This window comes from Chaetodon trifascialis, chromosome 17, assembly GCF_039877785.1.
Source record: "Chaetodon trifascialis isolate fChaTrf1 chromosome 17, fChaTrf1.hap1, whole genome shotgun sequence".
Lineage (NCBI taxonomy): Eukaryota > Metazoa > Chordata > Actinopteri > Chaetodontiformes > Chaetodontidae > Chaetodon > Chaetodon trifascialis.
In genome coordinates, this window is record NC_092072.1 from 17,437,354 (window position 1) to 17,457,713 (window position 20,360).

The 20,360-nt window shown below is 43.8% G+C and overlaps 2 protein-coding genes across 4 annotated transcripts; one reads left to right on the forward strand and one right to left on the reverse strand.

The window, feature by feature from the left end:
* Positions 1 to 1,276: 1,276 nt before the first annotated feature.
* rpl14 (ribosomal protein L14) lies at positions 1,277 to 4,981 on the reverse strand. The gene is made up of 6 exons (XM_070984834.1): positions 4,853 to 4,981; positions 4,119 to 4,220; positions 3,932 to 4,026; positions 3,583 to 3,682; positions 2,508 to 2,561; positions 1,277 to 1,372 (listed from the first exon to the last, which is right to left on the reverse strand). The coding sequence occupies exons 1-6, from the start codon at positions 4,853 to 4,855 to the stop codon at positions 1,313 to 1,315; spliced, it is 414 nt and encodes a 137-aa protein (XP_070840935.1). The 5' UTR covers positions 4,856 to 4,981; the 3' UTR covers positions 1,277 to 1,312.
* Positions 4,982 to 5,489: 508 nt separating this feature from the next.
* LOC139345412 (uncharacterized) lies at positions 5,490 to 9,953 on the forward strand. 3 transcript variants are annotated; one of them, XM_070983964.1, is made up of 9 exons: positions 5,490 to 5,611; positions 6,051 to 6,093; positions 6,415 to 6,455; positions 6,543 to 6,922; positions 7,023 to 7,143; positions 7,371 to 8,283; positions 8,373 to 8,481; positions 8,577 to 8,750; positions 8,949 to 9,953. In XM_070983964.1, the coding sequence occupies exons 2-6, from the start codon at positions 6,065 to 6,067 to the stop codon at positions 7,382 to 7,384; spliced, it is 585 nt and encodes a 194-aa protein (XP_070840065.1). In that variant the 5' UTR covers positions 5,490 to 5,611; positions 6,051 to 6,064; the 3' UTR covers positions 7,385 to 8,283; positions 8,373 to 8,481; positions 8,577 to 8,750; positions 8,949 to 9,953. The 3 variants fall into 3 exon arrangements, with proteins under 3 accessions (XP_070840065.1, XP_070840066.1, XP_070840064.1); XM_070983965.1 differs by lacking the exons at positions 8,373 to 8,481; positions 8,577 to 8,750; positions 8,949 to 9,953 and having other exon boundaries at positions 5,513 to 5,611; positions 5,852 to 6,093; XM_070983963.1 differs by lacking the exons at positions 5,490 to 5,611; positions 6,051 to 6,093; positions 6,415 to 6,455; positions 6,543 to 6,922; positions 7,023 to 7,143 and having other exon boundaries at positions 7,890 to 8,283.
* The last annotated feature ends 10,407 nt before the right edge of the window (positions 9,954 to 20,360 follow it).

Here is a 20,360-nt window from a genome sequence, read left to right on the forward strand (position 1 = left end):
TGCTGTTATGTAATATTTACAAGCTCCTCTCTGAGATTTGAAGCAGAACCTGTTCGGCTGGTGGCAGCATCTCCTACCATGATGGTTCACTTCAGCCAGGACTGGGCTGCAGGCTGCCCAAGCACCGGGTTTAAGTCAAGGCCGTTGGTGACAGGCAGCACTGTGTGGTGGTCTGTTTGAGTGACAGTTTAACAATTATGCCTTTTCCTGTTGGCAAACAGTTCATCCAAGTGTTTGGTCTGTAGAGGACTTTGCCAAATCAAGCTCATGCATGTGAAGAGCTTTTGCCTTGGTTATTCTGATTCTTTCAAATCAGGTGGAAAAAAAGACAAAGGGGTCATGGCCCACCACTGGCCGGCGCTGCCATCTAGTGGACAGAGGGCTTCTTAGCACAAAACAAACAAACATGCAATTTGATCCAGTATTTAAATCAAATGACTTAACATTATCAGGGCCGTAGTGAAGACGCACTTAGTGGATTGTCCATCAATCCAAATCAATCACAGGGGAAGAGGAGATGAAGAAAAGCAGGTAATAAACACATCAGTATTATAGTTCACGAAATTCAACGGCCCAGTAGACCTTCCTGCAGGAGCTCTGCACCCTGTATTTAAAGTAATTTCTCATTTTTTAGCTGAGCATGATCTGAACCAACTCTTACCTCTTCCCTCATCAGTGTAAAAACACACTAGAAGAAAACTAGTCCAAGACACTGAGGAGTCTGATCATACTACTCTTCATCAGAAGTCACTAGACCGCTTCTGCATTATCTCAGTGTGCTACATGTGTAAAAAAGAAGGCGGGTGGGAGAGGGTAAGATTATGTAACAACCCGCCACCCAAAGTTTATTTATTACTGATCCTGTGGTTTGAACGGACTAACTGAATGTCAGCGATACCTCCCTTACAGATCCTTTGGCTTAATGATTGTTGAACTGAGCAACAACTGACTCACTGTTACCTGTATGTGAACACAGCTACTCAATAACAAACCAACCATAGATGAAGGCTGAAGCACTACACCACTGTATGAAGGCTGACCACCTGCAGACTACATTCTGCATTCAGCTGGATACACCATCCAAATGTGAGTTCAGTTCAAGATTATGTCCTGCAGAACCCTTCACATTCAGATTTTAAATATTCATGTAACACTCTGGAGGCTGGCATTTGGCGGTCCACAGAGTTCACTCATAAAGACAGCAGAGGTGAAAAATCTACTTGAACCATGACATGTTTTGCCAAGTGGACAAAAAAAAGCAGACGAGACACAGATGAACAATTGAACAGGAGATTTATTGAATGAAAACTGTTCACTTCTTTGCTGCCTCCTTCTGGAGCTTCTTCACCTCATGCTTGATGATCTTGTTCCTCTGCAGAAGCAAAAACATAACACGTGTTTATTAAAAACTGCTGTGGAATCAACACACCTTACACTTAAACTAATGGACCCTTTAAACAGAGGATCTTAAATCAAGCTGCAACTCAGTCAATAAATCTCAAATTACATCTGTTGGCCAAAAAGTGAGCACTGACAACAACGCTAACTTAACAATGTCTGTTCATTGGCACAATTAATGCCCAGTCCACATGTATGCTGGGATTTTTCAAAACTCCCTCTTTATTAAATCAGTGGCCACGTTGACTGGATCATTTTTAAGAATGAAGGAGGGAAACTCTGTTAAAACATGTGTGGATGAGGCATAAATCACACTGAGCCATCATTAATCTCATTAGCTGCAGCAGTTTAGTCAGCTGTCTGCAAGACGTCGCTGACTTTCAACACAGCTGCGTCCAACGACAGCACGACACGAGCCGCCTCACAAAGCGAGCTGGACGATCGTCAGGGTTCATCTGAGAGCTGGCCTTACTAAATCAACCATGCTCACCCATCTCTTAGAAGTGGACCCCTTATAACTGAATTCATAATAAACTATCAGGGAGTTCTTATTAAAATGAAGGACACTGTACTTAATGACGTCACGGGTAACACAAACACACTGAGAGCAGTGTGTTGAGTCAAAAAGAAAACATTTATTCTGAGGGACAACAGGGATGCTGCAGCAGCTAAACCTGACTACACTTAGAAAAATCAATTATCTAGAAAAAAAAGACAAATAAAAACAAGTATTTACTATTTCAGCATGTTAAATAAGATGAAGAAAATTACTCCTGACAATTACATGCACGCTCAACATGAGTTTTTCTCCTTGTTTGTTCATACTGAACAGCCAAGATTGATGCTGCAATCCACTGCAGGTGGAACTTGGTTCCCTGACACAAACACGACATCAGCGCAGTATGGTGGCGCACACTGTTAACAGTAAGCAGAATTACCTTTAACATCAGCTTGCTGCGGTTGTCTGTGTATTCCTGAACAGATGCACTGAGATGCATTTATGACTAAAAACTATTAACTTCCAGCTTGCAGTGGGCTGCAGCATAAGCTTGTGTTGTGTAATGAAACATGCCTAAATAAGAAAATTTAGCAGTCTCTGTTGCACTTACCATCCTCTTGGCCTTCATCACCTTGTAGCGGTCAAAGTCGGTCATTTTGGCCCTCTGCAAAGATTACCAAGAAGTCAGGGTCAGAGATACAACCTAGCTGATCATTTGGCCATGCTGGTGTGCAGCACAACCTCAAAAGTGGGGAAAACCCCTTTAATGAAGGGTGGTCACCACAGTTTAGCACTGAGAGGGGAAAAATGAGCTTAAACAAGGCAACTGCATTATCATGGTGTATGTGACATCATTCGGGCTAACTGGCAAGTGTTGGTGAGACTGTACAATATATCTCCAATGTTAAGTATGCGTTAACCAATCCACAGTTTCCAATAGCTGCTGGGGGGAGTAAATACATTCTTTACCTCAACCTAAATTAACCACTGAAAAAACACAATGCCATCAGGATCTGTCAGGCTCAGCTCAGTAGTGATCGTTCAGTCTCACACATGCATTTGCTTTATAAATCAGTCACAATTTGCTGGAAACGTGTGAGGATTAAATCTCACATGACAGAACAGCTGTCATCACACACTAAGCTGGATGCACAGTTAATGTTAGGTACTGGATTAAAATTAGATTGACCAGTATCTGGAGGAAACCTTGCAGTGTTGAGCAGCACATGTCATCTGTCACTTAAATACCCCCCAGATGCTCTGATAAGACGCCCAGGTGAGATGGGAATCAGTATCTTGACCTAACCATTAACAACCTTATCCCAACAACTACCTAGGCTTTCACAAGAAGAGTCAATAACGGCATGTAAAGTTTACATTTCCAGCATAACTCAAATTCAATGTTTATCCACATTTGATCCATTTTAACAACGTTTACAAAACAGCTACAGACTAAACAAGACTAAAAACCGCAACTTCTCCAAGTCTAAAGCCACGTTTTAGACATTTCCAAGATCAGTGGACCATGTCTTAAAAACACAACACCATATGGCTGCAGAAGCCAAGAAATCCAACAACAAATCCAAGACACTGCTCCTGCTGTAATGGTGTCTCTCTTAGATGCTCCTGTGTATGCTAATATCTAATATGATGGCAGTGACCAGAAACACAAACACAGCCTTTACCTTCTTTTTAGCCTCAATCTTCTTGGCCCAGCTGCTTTGTTCCCACTTCTCGTTGACTCCGGCCTTCTCCCAGGCTCTCCTCACAAACTTCTGGCGGGCACTGTGAACCATCACATGCAGTCAGTACTGATACTTGAGGCATCATTAATGTTTCATCACATATAACTACTTCATACATAGATTTCTAAAGAAAAGACACCAGAGTTACTGCAGGCAAGGTAGTCACAATGATGCACTTATGTAAGTGCTTGCAGTGTAGCACGGACACAAATCTGTGGTTGACTACAGCAACAGACCAGCTTCTTAGAAGGATTGTTGGTGGAAGGATCTGACCAGTGCCCCCACTCACCTGTGGGGTACTTTGATGACATAGTCTGTGAGATGCATGCACTTGAAGGGCATGGCTTGCCTCTTCACACCTGTGCATGGACCATCAACAAGAGCCTGAAAAGCAAGGGGGACAGACAAGAAAACAATATTAAAACGTGGAAAGTGGAGTGAACACTGATAAATCAACCATCCTCAAGGGCGCTCACCCTGTTTTGGTCGATGACATCTACGATGGCCACCAGCTTGCCAGCATGGGGTCCGAAAGAGACGTAGGCAACGCGGCCGATCTCGACGAAGCGTTTGAACACCTGAGAAAGACACCAGAGGACCGCACATCAGAAATGACTGAAACTGAAAAGAAGGCCTGCAGCAGTATTTTCTTTGTCTACTACATTTCAGTACAGACGCACAACATAAGTCATCTACTTCTAGGACAACAGATCAGTGTAAAAGTTGAGGAACTGTCCGACACAGCTTGTAGCGCTGCACTTTATCGCGACAGCTGATAAATACTGTTACAGTAGCTAACGCTAGGTAAGCTAGCTAGCTAACGTTAATGTTGCTGCTAACGACTCATGTGCTGTTCACAAAACAGGCCTGGATGGAACAGTGAGTATGAAGTTAATTTAATATGAAAAACGTCGTAAGCACATTGATGAAAAGACGATGTTCTGGGGTCAAAAGAAAAGGAATGGGTTTGCTTAGCCGATGAGTTCTCGGCCCTCTCGGCTTTCAGGACCACGTTGTAATGCGGGCAATAGCCGACATCTTACAGACATAGCGTTAAAACTTGACATAAACCGACATTCCCTTATTAAACACTCCACAAATGTGCGTTTGAGTATGTTAGCAACACACAGTAATGTTGTTGCTCCAGAACAGTGACATATATAAAAAGAAATTTGACTTAGAAATGCTAAAACTCTCATGGCGAACTCACCATGATGGCAGTCCGGGAGCAGAAAGGCCGTCACAGCTTCCGCCTAGCGCACATAGAGCTTCCGCTTGATCAGTACGCATGCGCAGTATGTCTTGGGTTATATTTTGACACGGGTGTCTTAAAAAACAGTCTTTCGGTGTTAAAATGTAATAATATTTTGAAAATATAGACAAAGTGGGACTAATCTGATGCGAAATAGATGTAAATATTTTACATCTATTTGGAGTCCACCAGATTAAAAACTTCTGCGCCACACTCTTTTGTTGCCTTCACGGACACTTTGAGATATCAGAATTAACACCAGTGGAATCAAAACTGCTGAGCCTGGTAATATCAGGCATAAACACGAAAGACAGAAAGCCACAAATTACACGAAGAATTCCCATAAGTGTTGTTTTGGGAAATGGGAAAATGTAAATGACTGAAAATTGGACAACGCGACTTCTTTCTTTATCTAACTCTTCCCCAACTTTGCACAATTTGCCTCTGTAACGCTGATTTGTAAAAAGGGAAACATGCAGAAAAAAACGGGTTCCTGTTTGTAATTTCATCGGACATGCTGGTGCATGATGGAAGTCGAGACCAACGATTCATTCAAATGTGGAGCTTGTAGCTGAAGCTGAAGAGCTTGACTAGCACAGCTCTTGAAGGCAGCACAGGAGCAGGGAGTGGCGTGAAGCGGAGCGGACCCAAAATGTGATCTCTGAGCCCATAATTTCCTTGAAGGCGACGAACGCTTCAGTTTGTCCTCCACCTGCGGTAACTACTCTTATTCTAATTAATTTAATAAACGTAAATGATCAAGCATTTGTGTCACACGTTCTATTGATTTATTTCAGAGTGAATGTAATCTCTTAAAACAATGCAGTAACATAAACAGTGATCATAGAGAAGAAGGCAGACACATGTTTTTTGTGCCTGTTATACACCGCACTAAACATTGTTTTCAAATTCAAGATTTTAAAGTGTGATTTGAGTTTTGTCATTTCTGATTGTTAGGAAGCACAAAGGCTGACATCCGTAGCTTTTGATTCTGGCTGGAGAAGACATGCACTAAAATGTTTTTATGTTGTTTCCTTGTTGTTAACTTGGGCACTGAAAGTCAGGGACCCTCCTGTAATACAGTATTTTATTGTATGCTATTTCGATAAATGCATTATGTATGATAATATTATTATATTATACTATTGTTTTCTAGGTGACAGAGACAGAATGGCTGCTGGTCCACTGAAGTTCTGCGCGTAAGAACCAGCTTTGTGTTCTGTTCAAACAATTTGGATTTTTTAATGCAAGTGCTGCAGAAGCAATGCCCCTTTCTTCCCAGTATCTTGTCCCAGTGCATTTCCAGTAGTGGCCAGTTTGAATACTGGAAAGGAGTTTAAATATAAGGCAGTTCCAGTCATTGCTCTCATACTGAGCCAAGTCAGCATTTTGCCACTTTCACATGAATATTCTGTCCTGTCATCATCATCACTACATCATATTCTTCTCACAGTGGTCCAGTAAACACTGCTGTGATCCTCAGCTCTTCTTTTAGCCTGTAAATCTTTTCTACCTTTCAGGCCGGCATCTGACATACGTAATTTCCTGCAAAGCAGCAGGGGTAGGTACAGGTAGACGACACACACCTTTACCTCTTGCTATCATAAGTTTTTCCATCAAGCCCCTCATGCCTGGCATTGTGTCGCAGGTCAGGATCACCTGACATCCGTGTCAGACCTCGTGTCCAGGTGTAAACGCAAGACTTACGCCTTAAAGAATCCAGCAGGTGCCACGTGGACAATAGGAGACCTGGATGACACCATCTACAGAGAGAAACGTAGCAAGGTGGATGGGTGGGGAAAGTTCTACCTTCCAGAGACAGTCAGTATGCTGGTTGTGGGTGTAGTGGAGTGGACCTCGTGCCCGTGTGACCAGCTCGTTCTGATGACCTGCGAGGATAAAAAGCTGTATGCCTTCGATGGAGAGGAGCTGCATGTAGTGGCTTCAAGCCTCGAGCGGCTATTTGAGAGCGGAATAGAGTATCCAGCATCCAAGAGCTATTACTACGGAGAGGCCTTCAAAGATATGGTGAGAAAACGAAGTTGCAGGGAACAAGCATGGCACTGGCGTACCTGTGGGCACTGACAGCCTTTTTTTTTTCTTTTTCTGTGTTGTCCGTTACATGTAGACTGAGAAGGACTGGGATAAAGTGAGGAAGGGTGCTGTGGGGAAGAGTTTGGACCAAGCACATCATAAACTGGTGACAGCAGAAAAGGCCAGATTTCTGGAGCTTCTCAAACCCTCCACTGGTGCGTGTCTCTATCTTTGCTACAGGGTAAAGATGGAGGTCACATGTTTCAAAGAAATCAAAACATCCAGAGCAGCATATTAACTCTATAAGTTTACATTAAGAAAGACTGTTATACTTGATTTCTGTGTCACACTCATATCTATTCTGTATTGAGTGATCTGACTTGTTTCTTCTCTTTCTCTCTCTCTCTCTCTCTCTCTCTCTCTCTCTCTCTCGCCTTTCCAGGAGCCAGCAGCTGATGCATTTGGTTATTGTTCTGTTTGTGTTAATGGTTGTTTGTGAAAGAAATGTTAATGCATTAATCCACATTGTTGCATTAAACATTGACAAGAAAAGTGGTTATCAGCCCATAGTTGTTGACTTTTTTTTTTAAGGAATTCATGGAGTCACGCAGACAGCCGACAGATTGAAGGAAAAACTGAAATGAATCAGTGGACAACGGTGTGCCACACAAAAAAATCAACCCAAAGAGAGGCAACTGGAGCTCCCATTGGCCAGCTGTTTCAGCGTTGTTGAGTCCAGAGATATGAAAAAAGAAAACGTTAGATGACCATTTTAATCATAGTATTAGGTTTCCGTTCTGTTCAGGCAGGCTGAAATCAACACTGACAAACAACAAGATATGAGGAAGTTGGCTTTAGACTGGATTTAGTAACAAAATGAATAACGGAGAGGAGGTCACATGAAAAGAACACACCCAGAAACCACAAATAATCACAAAATTGAGACCAAAAGAAAGCTTTTTAACATCAGCCACAATGCTGAGTCACAGCCTTTAAACATGTACAGTCGATAAAAACTCAAAGTTTCTTTATTAGTAGTTGAGTTTACTTTGGGACCACTCCAAAGTACAGAGTGCACATCCTGTTTCTGCTGTACAGTGATATTACAAAGACTTCCTTCTTAAATGAGAATCGGGGGGAAGGGCTTCATTCTTTCTTTCTGTTTCTCTTTCTCACAACCTGCAGTACGATGGTGAGTAGCTGCTTTTACATGGTTTCCATTGCCAGTGTTTTCTGCCGTGCTGATTAAATTCGACCTGGCTAATCTCGTGTCTGTCGTCAGTGAATGTGTCGTTGTTGTAACGTGTTATGTGCTTTTTCCAATGCCATCAGACTTCTGCGCAGAGGATGACGAGGTGAGTCAGCTGATTTACTGAGCAGCAAGTGGTCACTGCTGCATTCTGCTTTACAGTCCCCTACAAACCATTGATGCTTGTTATTTTAGGGAAGAGGAATTCCTGAAAAAGAAAGACCTTTTCAGGAGGAATGCTTTCTTGATCATCAAAGAAATGTTGCACCTGAGTCCCAGACATCCTTCAGTATTAGTGGATGAGGTATGTCTGATGGGGGCTGTCACGAACTTTTCAGTTTTTTCTGAATAATGCATCACTATGTCATCGTGTATTTTTCGTGTGATTTCACATCACAGGTTCTTCACAGCATCTTCTTTTTAGGAGAGATCAACATTCCTCGATACAGCCCATATGACATTGTGAGTGATGATGACATGTTGAATGTGTTGAAGGGCCGCTACCCTCAACCTTTTAAATTCTGCTCTTCTCAACTGCCCAAGCGGAGTCCAATTTCCTGCGTGCTAGACATGGTAAGATCATAGTTTGTTTGATAACCCAACTGTTCCCCGTTAAGGTGTACAGAATTGCTTTTTCTCCTGAACATCCTCAAGCATTACAGTTTACAATCAATGCACATCATAGCATTTCACAGACAAAGCATGACCCGGTAAATGAAATCACATTTGTGGGGATTAGAGCAACTTGATCATATTTGTGATTGCTTTCAGATGGTATTCCTGATTAAACAAAAGAATGAGAACGAAATAATTAGGAGGCTGCGAGAGCTCATCCGTCAGCTGAAACAGGATGAAGCAACAGATCTGGTCTCCTCTGTCATCTGCGTCTCTCAGCCCAACAAGACCCCAAATTCAGCTAGGTACTATGGAGTGTCCATGTCCACTTCTGGCCGCAATCCAGGCCGAATCATGATTGCTGCATCCTGTCTTAGCACCTGGGAGACTTACGTAGCTGGTGCAGTGATGACGTACTATCCAAAGAAGGAGAAAAAGCCATATTTTGATGGAACCATCAAGCTTCCGGTGCAGGTCAGGTGTCAGGCGTTTAGCCTCAGTCAAGAGACAGAAATGCCTCCTTGCAGATCATGTGGAAATCTGTTTGGTTTGGAGACGAGTGAAAAAAAAGAGTGGCCTTATGGCAACTGTGCTGAAGTTGAAAGTGTGAGCAATTTGCTTAAAAATGAGAGAGAAGTGGAAGAGCAAGCACGGCCAACATCTGATACGTGCACAGAAGCCAACAGGCAGGAGGCTAAAAGGAGCGTCCTGAAAGAGCTCACAGCTAGTCTGCGCATGCTGGGCTTTAAGTGGGATAACAACTTCTACACCCCACAAGCAGTTTAATCTTAAAAAGGGGAAATTATTCCATATTAGATATTGATAAGTCCAATTCTTATGGTCCTTTATTATAAAGTGATCAGATAGATCTCTTTTGATGTGTTTCTGTATCACTAAAAACTTCTCTGTAAACTTTTACACACTGAAATTCCTACTTTTTTGCGGACGTGGGAGTCATGTGATCAGAGCTGTGAACGTGTCGTACTTCATCACTGCAAAATGCAAACGCTCTTATTACTGTATTATTATGTATTGTCTTATTACAATAAAGTCATGGCAAAAGATGTCAGCCAAATGTATGTCAATTGTTTGAATCAAGATGCAAAAGCTGATGTATTGATCATATTATTCACAATAAAATGGTGCTGATTTAAACACCTGAAACCTCATTGTGATTGTTTGCCAGTATATACAACACTACAGAGAGAGTACCTGTCAAAAGTTTGGACACACCCTCTCAGTCACTGTGGGAACCACACATGCAGATGCCATCCAATCACCTTCTGTTTGTCTCACAAAGACAAATTGGACTCATGAGACCAACGTACATATTTCCACTGACCTCGTGTTTCTTGGCCTGAGCAATTCAACTTAATACTTCATTTTACTGAGACTTCTCACTTTCTTTCTTTATTATTATTTATTTCATTTAAGATTACAATATCAGTCTTTTAAATCAGGAAAAAAAAAGTTATTTTCCACAGAATCCATCCTCCTTTCTCCCATCACCTCCACTGTGTCCATGGGGCATCACAGGACAGAGCTGATGCTAACCAGTCTGTTGAGTCTCATCCTGTCAAGAGTCAAGATGCTGAATAACAGTAAAACACTTGAAGGCAATTTCTAATGGAAAAGAATAAATAAGTAAAATAAAAATAATTTGAACACAACTCATCTCAGTTACACTGACTTGTCGTGAGGAAGGCAGAAAAAGTGAAGACCATCCATTTTCTGCATTAAAAGGTCCAAAATTACAGAGACATCATCGTTCAGTTTGGGTCAAAAAACAAAACAACACTCCCTTGAAAGGATGTGGTTGGACAAAATTGGTTGGAAAAACGCTCATTGTATTTTAATTTCAAATTTAAAAGTGCCAGATATCCGCACTTTTACAGACGTCTGGCACTTTTAAATTTGAAATTAACGTCTGGCGGAACCCGCTGTCAGGGAGGTTTTCAACTCCCACGTCCGGGAGAGCTTCAACCAGATTCCGAGGGAGGTTGGAGACATTGAGTCCGAATAGACCATGTTCTCCACTTCCATTGTTGATGCAGCCGTCCGTAGCTGTGGCTGGAAAGTCGGCGGTGCCTGTCATGGCGGCAACCCCCGAACCCGGTGGTGGACACCGGAAGTAAGGGATACTGTCAAGCTGTAGAAGGAGTCCTATCGGGCCTGGTTGGCTCATAGGACTCCTGAGGCAGCTGATGGGTACCGGCAGTCCAAGCGTGCGGCAGCTCAGGCGATTGTACAAGCAAAAACTCGGGTCTGGGAGGAGGACTACCGGTCGGCCTCGAAGAAATTCTGGCAAACCATTCGGCGCCTCAGGAAGGGGAAGCAGCTTTCTGTCAACACTGTTTACAGTGGAGATGGGGAGCTGTTGACCTTGACTGGGGATATTGTCGGGCGGTGGAAGGAATACTTCGAGGATCTCCTCAATCCCACTGTCATGTCTTCCGTAGAGGAAGCAGAGACTTGGGACTTGGAGGTCGATTCATCCATCACCGAGGCTGAAGTCACTGAGGTAGTTCGCAAGCTCCTCGGTGGCAAAGCACCGGGGGTGGATGAGATCCGCCCTGAGTACCTCAAGTCACTGGATGTTGTAGGTTTGTCTTGGTTGACACGCCTCTGCAACATCGCGTGGCAGACGGGGACAGTGCCTCTGGACTGGCAGACTGGGGCGGTAGTCCCTCTTTTTAAAAAGGGGGGACCTGAGGGTGTGTTCCAACGATCGGGGGATCACACTCCTCAGCCTCCCTGGGAAAATCTATTCCAGGGTACTGGAGAGGAGAATCCGGCCGATAGTCGAACGTCGGATTCAGGAGGAACAATGCGGTTTTCGTCCTGGCCGTGGAACACTGGACCAGCTCTATACCCTCCACAGGGTGCTTGAGGGTTCATGGGAGTTTGCCCAAACAGTACACATGTGTTTTGTGGACTTGGAAAAGGCATTCGACCGTGTCCCTTGCGTCATTCTGTGGGAGGTGCTCCGGGAGTATGGGGTTTAGATGCCCTCTATTGAGGGCTGTACAGTCCCTGTACAACCGGAGCAGGAGCTTGGTCCGCATTGCTTGCAGTAAGTCGGACCTGTTCCCGGTGCATGTTGGACTCCGGCAGGGCTGCCCTTTGTCACCGGTTCTGTTCATCATTTTTATGGACAGAATTTCTAGGCGCCGCCAGGGGCCGGAGGGGGTTTGGTTCGGGAGCCGCCAGATTTCGTCTCTGCTTTTTGCAGATGATGTTGTTTTGTTGGCTCCCTCGAGCCAGGACCTTCAGCATGCACTGGGGCAGTTCGCAGCCGAGTGTGAAGCAGCTGGGGTGAGAGTCAGCACCTCCAAGTCCGAGGCCATGGTTCTCGACCGGAAAAAGGTGGTTCGCTCCATTCAGGTTGGGGGAGAGTTCCTGCCTCAAGTGGAGGAGTTTAAGTATCTTGGGATCCTGTTCACGAGTAAGGGAAGGATGGAGCGTGAGATTGACAGGTGGATCGGTGCAGCGGCTGCAGTAATGCGGTCACTGTACCGGTCTGTCGTGGTAAAGAAGGAGCTGAGCCGAAAGGCGAAGCTCTCGATTTACTGGTCAATCTACGTTCCTACCCTCACCTATGGTCATGAACTTTGGGTCATGACCGAAAGAACGAGGTCCCAGATACAAGCGGCTGAAATGAGTTTCCTCCGCAGGGTGGCGGGGCGCTCCCTTAGAGATAGGGTGAGGAGTTCTGTCACCCGGGAGGAGCTCAGAGTAGAGTCGCTGCTCCTCCACATCGAGAGGAGTCAGCTGAGGTGGCTCGGGCATCTTTATCGGATGCCCCCTGGACGCCTCCCTAGGGAGGTGTTCCAGGCATGTCCCACCGGGAGGAGACCCCGGGGAAGATCCAGGACACGCTGGGGTGACTATGTCACTCGGCTGGCCTGGGAACGCCTCGGGATCCCCCCGGAAGAGCTGGGGGAAGTGCATAGAAGAGAGTGCAAAAATACACACTTCTACAGTGTACACATAAATGTACAATGTATGTATTAAGTGGCAATAAAACTGAAGAAAGATGACTATGTTTATATGTTGCTGAGGTGTGTGTGAAGAAACTGCTACTCGAACTGTCTAGAATAGTCTTTAAGTGAGGTACCACCTGTAATGTAAGTGTGGGACCACACTGAGATTTGAACTATTTCAGTTGCTTTTAAGCTATCTAGCAGCAAATGAACCCAAATGCTGAACCTCAGACACGAGTCCACTTCCAGTTTACTCACGACACAGAGTGATGGGGTGCAGGCTGGAGCATGAAGGTAGGCACCTGAGCACAAAGGGCAGTTAGGAGTCAGCAAGCAGACAGGGCAACCAATAGCAAAAATATTTAAGTGATCTCTGATATCTCAGTTGTTACCACAAGGATTAACAGACAATTGGATGACTACTGAGTGGAAGGCCGGTTATATATTGTGGCAGCAGGTGAATCATGATTGCATGATGTGCAACCCAACCTCATGCTGATGATGCTCTAATATTCAATTTTGATGACAGTCTTGAAGGTATAAGAATGGACAAAACACAGTGTTTGCTACCTCAGGATGAAGTGTGCAACTGAAATGGTCAATACTGAAAGTTCTTCATCAGTCCAAAGTGACAATGCCCAGAGACAGAGCAGAATAACATGAAATTCATTCATATCAAACTGTGTTCACTTCTGCTGTATATCAAACATAACCTAATGACTAACACTGAAACTCTTACAGCTGATTTCATTTATGTTTTTCCTCCAGTGGGTTTGTCTCAGTGGCAGAGATGCACCACTAGATGGCAGCACACACATGTTCACTTCAAATCCGCCATGGGCTCAAACTCAAAACCATCACTTCAATATCTGTCTAACTGTTGAAGACTTTAAGCCAATAACAGCGTCTTCTCTCCTCACACTCTGGATATGACTGGAATTAGGATGTGGTGTGTAGACGCTGTACCGGCTGTCTTGTTGGGATCCTATGACTCCACTTCATGGGTTACTTCCTCTCCCACTGTCACCTCTGACTTTCCAGACTGCTCCTTTCACACCAGACAAAGACAGGAAGCATGCTGCGATCCACATAATAATTCCCCATGCTCTAAAGGAAACACAGGTGTCAAAGTGCAACAAGAAGAGCAAATGATTCCCATTCATCTGTCATCAGCTATTAACTCAGTCTTATGCAAGGAGAAATACAGCTTATGGCTTCACATGAATGAATTTAATGAAAAACTGTTCTGACAAAATAAAGGTTGCAAGTTTACACAGATTGTTTTGGCCAACTGTGGTCAGGGAAGAAACTCAATCGGCACAAATTTGGATTATATTATTGTATATCCACCACTACATTCAAGACAAATGTCTGTACCTGTGTGGGTTTTTGACGTTGCTGAATCAGAAGTCTTGAGAACCAAACAAAATGCCATTCTTCTGGTGATGGGAAATGTGATTTATTTTCAGCTGCTACGTCATAGATGCTTTGTCTGGCTTTTCCTGTTGCCCTCTCTCCAATAACATGTTTGTTTTCAGGTCTATATTTGTGCAGCCGACTGCTACCGAAGGGGGGAAATCCTGTCTGACCTCTCAGCCCACTCTGATGAAAACACTGGCACTTGGTGACGTTCAGGAGACAGAATGTTAATTTTTCTTTAAGCCTTATGCAACTCTTAGCTCTAATCTTTGTTTGAACAGGCAATCCTCGGTGCCTTACGGAAATATAAGGCCTCAGCGTGGAAGCTGATGCCTTGTTAGGGCTCTAAAAAAACATCCTTTACTATGAGAGCACAAATACCATATGCACACATGATGAATGCTGCATCACACTTGCGTGCACACACGGACACACGCAGATGGTTGCAGTTAAACTGTAATATTTTCACTGACGTTGCCCTTGGTGTTTCATGTCTGGAAATTCTGACTCATGCTTGTTTGACAAATCATCTCTGATCTAATGTAGGCTTTGTTAAATCACCCGATAATGCATTAAAGCGTGTTTGTAAGCAAAACAGATGCTCGGATAATTAACACACATCAGCGTCTCTACTCTCAGATGTGAGGGTGCAGCTACAGTATGATTCATTCATTCATTCATTCTCTCATTATTAGGCACACCTAGTTGAAACTAATGCAGTCTAATACAAAGTCCTGCCATAGATCAAATCCAATGCCTCTCCAAGACTGACCCCACATGATCTGATGCCTCCCAGCACAACATCTGTTCTTGCTGCTTTGCCTTGCTCATGTTTGAGTTGTGCTGGAAAATATACTGTTGGCTGCCTGCATGTGCACGCAGATTGCGTGTTACATTACAGCACACAATAAGTGATCCATGAAAGCTTTGGTGTGTGGCTAGAGAGGCTCACTTGAAGCAGTCCACATGTTAACAATATAAACAAAGCTAAAATAGCTTCGTCAGAGGCCACATTTGCAACTTTTAGCACAAAGAATGACAGGTCTTTCTTACACTGCTGTCCATTTACAAACAAAGCAGAGGGCAACAGGGACATTTGGTGGCTTGCTGCTCTTTGTGTTCTTGGCTGGTTGGTTATCTCTGGATTATCTGGGTGGGCAGCACTGCAGGCTCTAGCTATAGCATCAGAAGTACAGTCACAGATCAGAGACTGAGGGTACCTTGATGCTATAAGTAAAGAAACCTGAGCTTATATAGTATGATGCTCGTAGTGTACGTAGGCATGGCCAATGATTTGCTGCTGTGATGATGGTTATTGATCATGGAATAAAAAGTTTTCCAGCGGTATATCATATTGTTTCTTGTCTGTACGCTCCAGCATCACCAGCAGTTTTTGAAATATGACGACAAGACTCCAGAAAGGCAAAGATGTAGGCCAGCACACGACTGCTGTAGACCAAAATGTCTAATTTTTAAACCTAGGTTTTACTGGGATTAAACAATTGAGATATGAAATGTTAATAAGATTTAGAGGTGCTGGAAGGTGGATTTCGTTAGCACCTCTGTTGGACAGAGCCAGGCCAGAGCCGTTTCCTGTCCCGCTAAGCTACGCTCACCGGCTACTGCTGGTTGCTTCATATTTACTTACAGACAGAGTGGCACTAATCTCCTCATCTAACTTTTCACAAGGACGCATATCAACATATTTCCCATTTCAATTCATCATCTAATAAGACACACGCATTTAACAAAACAAACACGGATGACCCTGACCATAAGCTTTGGGACCTTGTGTCTGAGATGTTCCTAATATAAAATGAAAGTTAAGTTTTGAATTTGTATTTCAGAAATGTGCTGTATAGACCTCGCAGCTGAAGAGGGAAGCCGTCACTTCAGATCCCATCCTCTCACAAACGTACTGCATGTGAGTCGGTGCAGGCTCAACAGTCTGCTACTCTCTGTGTACAGGACCTTTTGTAGCACTAATGCTAAGCTCTTCCTGGTATGTACCAATCCCTCTGACCACCCAACCAACAGTGTGTTTGTTTGTGTGTAAACACTGAGAACCAGAGAACTGTTTTTCGGGTGTGAGTGAGTGTGTATTTGACAGAAATAGTATCAAAGTAAGTTACTTGTTGTTGGGACATACTGAAACAGGCCAGTGCTTGGTACACACATCCATGTGGTTAACAATAGCTTTTGTGAATAAGTTTGTGTGGTTGCGTGTGTGTGTGTGTGTGATGTTGTTGCGTCTGTCTGCAACCACTGATCCAGACTGCCAGGCAGTCGAAGGCCTGGCAGCAGCTCAGCAGGGGGTTCGAGGGATTTCGATGAGGCAGCTGCCATCAGACCGCCGCTTCCCATCATACCGTTCAGTATGGCCGCTTCTGAATGGGTGACTCAGCAAGGCCTTGACGGACATTTTCATGTCACTGCTCCATAACAAAGAGAGGAAAGAAACGAAACGCTCCCCGATGTGTGTGGAAGAAGCCAGGCCGTCCCCACCAATCAGAGTCCAGCTGTTGCTTGTTTCTCTAATGCGTCTTCGACGACTGGATTGTGTACCATCGCATGTATGCCACCATTCTAGCGTTTTTTTTTTTTTTATTTTCACGTGTCATTCTCAGCCTTCCCCGTTTAGCCAACTCCATTTTTCTCACTGGGTTAAACACAAATAAAAAGAACGATACGAGACATGAGCGTTACTGTAGCACCAAAGTGGGAGGATTTTCAACTCTCTGGTACATAAAACCTGACATGAAATCATTTATAAAGTGTTGCCGCTGGAAAATCCAGCAAATTTGCCAGCGTCAGTGCAGGTCTTATATAACAGGCCATATACAGAGCAAATGGGCCCCAGCCCTAGTGAAGCTGTCATCTGCTGGAGTAGTAAAACAATGGGAGTGAAGGGTGAGAGATAACAGAGCACCACCCCTGCTGTGATAATAACACTGTGCAATGGCTATATTTAGGGGCTCACTTTGACAAAATTGCTTGGTGTGTGTGTGCGCGTGTGTTTGGGCTGGCCTGAGCTCAGTGCTATGCAGCGCCATGACGGCTTCGCCAGCAAACCCACTTTCAGATACACTAATGTGTGAAGTTCCCCCTTCCCTTGCAACGGAGATATGTGCTGTTAAATATAAAGCTTGGTGCGTCATTTCATTTTATTCCTTTAAAAGCATCCTCATATACTATATAATGTCATGTTTACTGTGAGTTCCCCTCATAACAATTCATGTCAAAGAGAGGGTGAGGACACTCATTCAAGGTATGACTGCGTTCATAATCAGGCACACACACACACACACACACAAATTGAGACACACATACACACACTGACCTTTTTGTAAAGGGACATTGTGGCCTTTCCACTACAGTCTCATGCTGAAACAGACCGCTCATTAAACCGGCACCAGAGCTTGCTACCAAGACCTTACCTCCAATAAAAGCAGCTCAGGCCTGAACAGCAGAATAATGTCTTTTCACTGGATTTTTACTTGGGTTTGAGGCCGGCTGATGCATTTATAGGGGGTGCAATGCAATAAGGCTCCCCTGCCTTCCTCTCTCCTCCTGTGCCCGTTGGCTACATTTACACACAGACTACCCTGAAAATAGACTTTTGACTCTCTTGGTCTTTTCTTTGATTTCACCTGTTTGGAATCGAGTTTCTGTCCACCTGATAAATGTAAGTCTAATATTAACTCTCCTTTTAGCTCCGTCTTTGGTCTCTTCCAAGTCCTGAATGGAATATCAGGATCTTCATCTGCTAAATGCTCCACTGTGTTTATCAGCTAGTTCTAAGTGCATCTGTCTGGTATTTGGAGCTGAGCAGGTAGTGTACATTGTATTTTTAGAGCTTTTTCACTGAAAACAGCTTCCTGCTGTTGCTGGAAATGGTGCAATGAGAGCAATGGGAGTGAACCAAAACAGTGAAGTTTTGTGGCACACGGCTAAACAATGAGTTGAAATCTCACTATGAAGCTGCAGAAAGCTGAGGGGAGCTGCAGATTCAAGTGATAGTTCTCTGTCTACATTGTCATTTGATCATTATTGTTTGTAAAATATCAATTATAGCCACTTTAAAGGGTGCTGAAACATATGTATGTATCTGAGGAATCCGGAGGGGTTCACATTTCAATTATGACTATAAACAACAACTTGACAGACAGGAAGAGCAAAGGTGTAATTAATAACATTAATAATGGGTGAACTCAGTTATCCATTATGAATTACACCTGAGCTTTTCCTTTGACAAGAAAAATGTCCACTGCTAAAAAGGTCTATTGAACTGGACTAAGAATTGGCAATAAGAGAGGAGCATTAATATATTTCTATTTAATATTTGCTGCAGTGCTATCAGTGCATCACCAGGTAAGTGGTGTTTGTCGCCTTTACTGTATGAATCTAGCTTGTGTATCTAAGCTGTAGTAAACTAACTTACAGCTATCTGGACGTCCCCCCCAGAAAAAATGGAATTTAAAACTAATTTCCAGTATTTCTACACTGCTTAAACTCTTGGATTACGTCAAGAAACAACTACTTACAGCAGTGTGGATAAAATAGATTAGTATTTTGTGATGCCATCATAACATTATCATATTTTATGACATTGACCAGAAGTTAGAAACCAAAATGAAAGTAGTGTTTCAGTGCCACAGCGATTAATGTAACATGGGACACCAGGTGACCGAATGGGTTTTTCACTTGCTGCTTAAACATTTATTTATTTATTTTTTTTTGAATGGTTGTATGTTGCATTCCAACATTTGAGTAGCACAGCTAACATAAAAGTCTATGTGTGAGCAAACACTACCTCAGAGGGGAATGAATAGTCCTGGCTAGTACTGACAGGCAGGCCATATCTACTATACAGTAAGCAAGACCTCTAGAGGTCACACTCCTGAACGGGTTCACTCCTTTCCTGTATCTCAGCACATGTTTTGTTGCCATTGGTTGGTGCAGAGTGTTCTCTGCCCTGTTTCTATTGGCTGGCAGCCAGGGTTTTTGAGGCCATCGTGAAGCGATAAACCAATCAGAGTGGCCAGGGTAACCTCAGGGTTATCAGCACTACTGTTTACTTAACCATGTTCACCACAGATACTCAACACGTGTGGATGTGTGTGCATGTTAGCAGCTCCAGCCAGCTGTGTACAACACTGTGTTTCTTTGTCATTATATAAAACAAACCATCAGAGGAGCAGAGGTATCGCAGGATGTCCCTAGCTATTATGTACGTACTTAATCATCCAGACGCCTCAACAGACACGCATATGCTTACACACAAACCCTCACACTGTATCTTTATTTCGCGCACTCCTCCCTCTCCCTGTCTTTTTGTCTTCAGATTCTGGACAGATGTGTCAGGGTTTGGGCGAATGCCAGTTCCAGAGATACTTGAAGTTCAGACACAGCCCTGCAGAACAGACTCTCTGTCATGCACACACATGAATGCACGCACACACACGCACACACACACACACACGCACACAGGCACACACACACACACACACACACACACACACACACACACACACACACACACACACACACACACACACACACACACACCTCCTCTCCTCCTTCCCCCCTCTTCCTGTTGGATTTTGTTCCCGCTGTTCTGAGAAAAATGAGGCTTGACTTTTAAAAGGGAATGTTCTGGACCTTGTCAGCAGGGTTTGGTACCGGTCATCCAGTCACGGTCGGCCGGGACAAGCTCACAGTCTTACATGTTACATCATGTTCTCCAGGTTTGCTCCTGTTTGACCTTTCCCTGCTACCTTAAACGGAAAGTCCCGCTGGGCTCAGACAAAGTAATAATCTGGAGCTCTCTGAAATGACTCAAAATCAAAGAGGGGACTGTTCAGCTGCGTTGTGGTGGTTGGAACTGGAGTTGTATTACTTTGTTGTATGATCGCCTCGTGGTCACAGTGTGTGCCACTCCTTGAGAGATGCTCTGCAAAATCCCTCACCCACCTGGCCAATAGTTTGCTCCGGAGCCAGAGTGGTTAAATAATGGCTCCTACAATACTTCAAGAAAACCACCAAAACTGACTTGACTCAGATTGCTGATGTGGCTGAAATTAGATATACACAATATTATATGAATTTTTCATGTCTACTAAGGTCTGTGCACTAGATGTCACTGTTTTGCATAGACACCCTTCCT

Coding starts and splice junctions, on each gene's coding strand:
- LOC139345412 (XM_070983963.1), top strand. CDS start 8,237: ATGTGCTTTTTCCAATGCCATCAGACTTCTGCGCAGAGGATGACGAG. Junction 8,284..8,372: donor TCTGCGCAGAGGATGACGAG/GTGAGTCAGCTG, acceptor TTGTTATTTTAG/GGAAGAGGAATTCCTGAAAA. Junction 8,751..8,948: donor TTTCCTGCGTGCTAGACATG/GTAAGATCATAG, acceptor GATTGCTTTCAG/ATGGTATTCCTGATTAAACA.
- rpl14 (XM_070984834.1), bottom strand. Junction 4,027..4,118: donor ATGTCATCGACCAAAACAGG/GTGAGCGCCCTT, acceptor CTTGCTTTTCAG/GCTCTTGTTGATGGTCCATG. Junction 2,562..3,582: donor AGATTGAGGCTAAAAAGAAG/GTAAAGGCTGTG, acceptor TAATCTTTGCAG/AGGGCCAAAATGACCGACTT.